This window comes from Sinocyclocheilus anshuiensis, unplaced genomic scaffold (assembly GCF_001515605.1).
Source record: "Sinocyclocheilus anshuiensis isolate Anshui unplaced genomic scaffold, SAMN03320099.WGS_v1.1 scaffold615, whole genome shotgun sequence".
Lineage (NCBI taxonomy): Eukaryota > Metazoa > Chordata > Actinopteri > Cypriniformes > Cyprinidae > Sinocyclocheilus > Sinocyclocheilus anshuiensis.
The window spans coordinates 898,195-902,628 of NW_015552647.1; the positions used below are offsets into that span (position 1 = coordinate 898,195).

At 37.1% G+C, this 4,434-nt stretch overlaps 1 protein-coding gene across 1 annotated transcript; it reads right to left on the reverse strand.

Moving 5' to 3' along the window:
- Positions 1-2,512: 2,512 nt before the first annotated feature.
- LOC107666985 (toxin MIT1-like) lies at positions 2,513-3,973 on the reverse strand. The gene is made up of 3 exons (XM_016458541.1): positions 3,841-3,973; positions 2,720-2,845; positions 2,513-2,638 (listed from the first exon to the last, which is right to left on the reverse strand). The coding sequence occupies exons 1-3, from the start codon at positions 3,910-3,912 to the stop codon at positions 2,513-2,515; spliced, it is 324 nt and encodes a 107-aa protein (XP_016314027.1). The 5' UTR covers positions 3,913-3,973.
- Between the last annotated feature and the right edge of the window lie 461 nt (positions 3,974-4,434).

The window sequence follows — 4,434 nt, forward strand, 5'->3', positions numbered from 1 at the left end:
AAATGTGATTTGTGAAATTTTGGGGGGTCTCAAAAAATATTGACAATGTGTTATTTTGACGTGCAATTTCAGTTTTGTGTAATGTGATCATCGTGGATTATTATGTGTAAAATTGCAAAAATATCATTCATTCATGCATGACGGCGATTTAAACCTAATTCACTTCAATAAAGATAACTATACATGCTATTCTTGTTACGAGCATCAAGGTGTGGGGGCACTGCGGTGCAAATTCCACTCATGTTTAGTACATGTTAACTCAAAGATTCGTAGAACAAATATAAACGTTGGACTCTGTGGTCGATTCTGTATTAAGGTAAGGCATGTTGTTCGCAATTATGTGTTGTGGCTGAGTTGTTATAGGTCTGCGATGTCTTAGGCCTAATTGAACGGAGGAATTATGGTATTCTTCTGTAGCCTGACGACGAGTAACTTTAACCATTGTTCATGTGATCTCAAAGACAGCCGGATGCTTTGTTTATAGACTATTTGTGGGTGGCTGTTTGTTGTTTCACCTATCAATTCGTGTCGATAAAGTATAATAGGGTAAATCCTGATCAGTGTGTAGAATGAATTGGTTAAATGAATAATTCAATGACTCATAAAGACATGAATTGATGCTTATGAACAAATCGGTTTAGCAAATGATTCAATGGTGGCTCACTAACAAACTTGCTGTCCCCTAATGGTGTAACGATGGCCTGTCTGGAATGCACAAATGTTTATGCACTACAGGCCTATTGTATATACATTATATTTGTACTTAACCTGTTATTAATGTCTTAATTAATTAATTAATTAATTAATTAACACTTAATTATCGCCATCTCTGTTTGAAACCTGCAATTGCAGTTATTTGCAGAATTATCATCCTATGCGGGTTGTGCACAGGGTGCGAACTACGGGGGAGCAAGGGGGAGCTCGGCTCCCCTTAATAAGACATGGGCTCCCCTGAAAACGAGATTTGTGAAATTTTGGGGAGTCTCAAAAAATATTGACAATGTGTTATTTTGACGTGCAATTTCAGTTTTGTGTAATGTGATCATCGTGGATTATTATGTGTAAAATTGCAAAAATATCATTCATTCATGCATGACGGCGATTTAAACCTAATTCACTTCAATAAAGATAACTATACATGCTATTCTTGTTATGAGCATCAAGGTGTGGGGGCACTGCGGTGCAAATTCCACTCATGTTTAGTACATGTTAACTCAAAGATTCGTAGAACAAATATAAACGTTGGACTCTGTGGTCGATTCTGTATTAAGGTAAGGCATGTTGTTCGCAATTATGTGTTGTGGCTGAGTTGTTATAGGTCTGCGATGTCTTAGGCCTAATTGAACGGAGAAAGTATGGTATTCCTGTATAGTGTATTAATTCCTGTATTAATCCTGTATAGTGATTTATCCTATATAGTGCTTATGTAGCTGTTATGTATCGTTGTAAGTCATTGTAAGCCCCACGCACAAGCGCACGAAACCCCCCCCCTTATAAAAAAAACAAAACAAGTGAGCTCCCCCAAAGTCCACGGTATAGTTCGAACACTGAGTAGAGGAATTGTTGAATAAAGTCTTTATTTTTGTTTTCTTTGCGCACAAAAAGTATTCTCGTAGCTTCGTAAAATTACAGTTGAACCACTGATGTCACATGGACTATTTTACCGATGACCTTGCTACGTTTCTGGACCTTGATCTTGGTAGTAACCTTGCTGTCTATGGGAGGGTCAGAGGATTTTATCAAAAATATCTTAATGTGTGTTCCAAATATGAACGAAGGTCTTACGGGCTTTGAACAACATGAGGGTGAGTAATTAATGACAGGATTTTCATTTTTGGGTGAACTATCCCTTTAAATATTGGTGACATTACATTTTGACATACATAGAACTATGGTAAAGTAAGAAACTGCATGATTGTGCTATAGTTCTTGACTAATGAACTGTCAAAGAGTTGTCACACACCACTCTGATAACAACCATGACACGCTGACCATGCCTGTATACTTTAAGTAGCATTTCAGGTTCAAATAGCTATTACCACCTCTAAATCAAAGCTTCAGAGGCCCACATCTCTTCATTCTCATTTTTTCCCTTTAAGAATGCAGCAAAGTAGCAGAATTCAAGACAGTTAGGCAGGAAATAAAATAAAAACATTGATAAAATGCTTTTCCTGCCGTACTCAACACTGTTTTCTGTAAAAAAAAAGAATAATAAATGCCGGTAATGGCTAATATACTTACAGTATACTACCTTAGTGTATAATATTTTAAACAAGCTTAAGAATAATTTTTTTCTTTTTTTTATTTTGGTCATATTCTGACATTTTGCATTTAGCGTTTATATTTTATGACCTCATTCCCACAATTTACTTATCTTCTATCATTTATTTTATATTTTCCATAAAGATTAAATAAATTAAATAAAATAAATCTGAAAATCAGTCAAGAAAACACTTTTACATCTATACACTTTATACAAACATTTTGCATGGTACACAGGCAAACATCTTCATCAGAGGTACTGATCCTGGAATGGAAATGGTGGGAGGCATTTGGACTTGCCATCAGCTATGGTAATGCAGGAAAGGTTAGGCAGACAAGGGCATGTATGATGGAGTCTCTTGCCAAAGAACGGCACCTAAGTAGAAATGAGAGATTAAAAAACAAGAAGACAGGAACAAATCATAATGAATGTGAGGAGGAAAGTGAGGAAATAAACCTTGTGGCTCATTGGATGACAGTCTTCTCCTTCCTGACCCATTGGGATGCACATTCGCAGGCTCCGGATCCACAGGCTGACTGCACAACACATGCCACCTCCACACTGAGAGTCCTTCTCACATGCCTGCACACACACACACACAGGTCTTAGGGCTCTTTCTCATTATAAATACATCAACATGCCCACATTCGACTCTAGTGAGAAAACATATCAGTGATGAAATGTTCAGTGCGTCCACCTCATGCAATAAAATAGCACCACACGACCAACCTGAAGCATTTTTAAAGCTATATAGTGAGTAGGAGCCCAAAAGTGGCATAGGATTTTCTCTTGTGGATCCAGGCTACTGATTTGCCCTGACAGACCATGTAGGATGATGGTCTCAATGTGTTTGAAAACGCCATGCCTCCATCTCCATTAGGCCTGGGGTGTTCTGACAGCACTCTCACATATTTTGGGAGTGCTGTAGGCTTTACTGTCCTGACAGGTGTGAAGGAAATGCATTTGAGCATCCCAACACATTCATGTCAAACAGCACGGCATCTCTGCTGACCCTAAGAAATGCTCTGAGAGAACATTACAGTGTTAAAGAACAAATCTATTCATGCTTGAATCCTTAAAATATTACATTTATCATTTTATTACATCACATTATTTGTGTGTGCTAAAATCTGTGGACATGTCATTTTAAAAGTGAAACGCAGAGCTTTGATTTTTCGTTGAATAATTCAGAATTAACAGTGTGCCTAATATATCAGCTACACTCTTAATGGTAATGTATGAGTTAAAGGTATGAGTTTTCATCCAAAAAATGGAAAACCATATATATATGATAGTGCCATATTGCTGATAATAAATATACTGTAATTTGTTCTACATAATGCTATAGTGAAAAAAAGGTCTACAGAAAAACTTACACAAAGGCCACAAAGACAGATGCAGTAAAGAACTGAAAATAAATATCTCAAATGAAATGCATAATTCAATCATTCAACCAAACAAACAAGACACCATCAATAATAATAATAATTAAAAAAAAACAATAATTTAGTGTTATGTTTCTATAGTGTTCAATCCACTTGACCAGACTGGCTCTTGAAGTTGTAAGGGTCACTCACCCCAGTGATGACTGCAGTCGAACCACAAGACACCAGCACCAGGCAGAGAAAGACAGAAATGTCGGATGTCATGGTCTTCAAACGCTAGTGCCACAGGTTTCTCTCCCCTGAAGAGGGGGGTCCAAGCACTACAAACTGCCTTCTGCTCAGACACACCAAAAACAGACTTAAAACAGACTAAAGTATAGTTTTTCTTCAGATGCCAATGTCCCACAGGTACAAAGGGCTGCCACGTAATATTTGAGTATATGTATGTACTGTATCCTCCAAAATGTGAGAGGCAGCTTCTCAGTTGTTCTGATGAGGGACGGATGATTTATAAGCACTGTCCTTCATTCAGAGTTATCAGTGAGTCACGTCTTCATACATGAAAGAGATGGAGTACGAAAGAGAGGATCAAAGAAATCCAAGGTAATACAGTTGAACTCCCACCCGCCTGACACACATTACACCCCTCACTTCCCAATTATAACATTCCCTTATACTTAATAATATATTTTCTATTGTCCTGGTCTGTTGCTATTTAAATGCATATATTATATGCATTTAAAACAATAATATGCAATGAGAAAAACTTGATTAAAATACAGAATT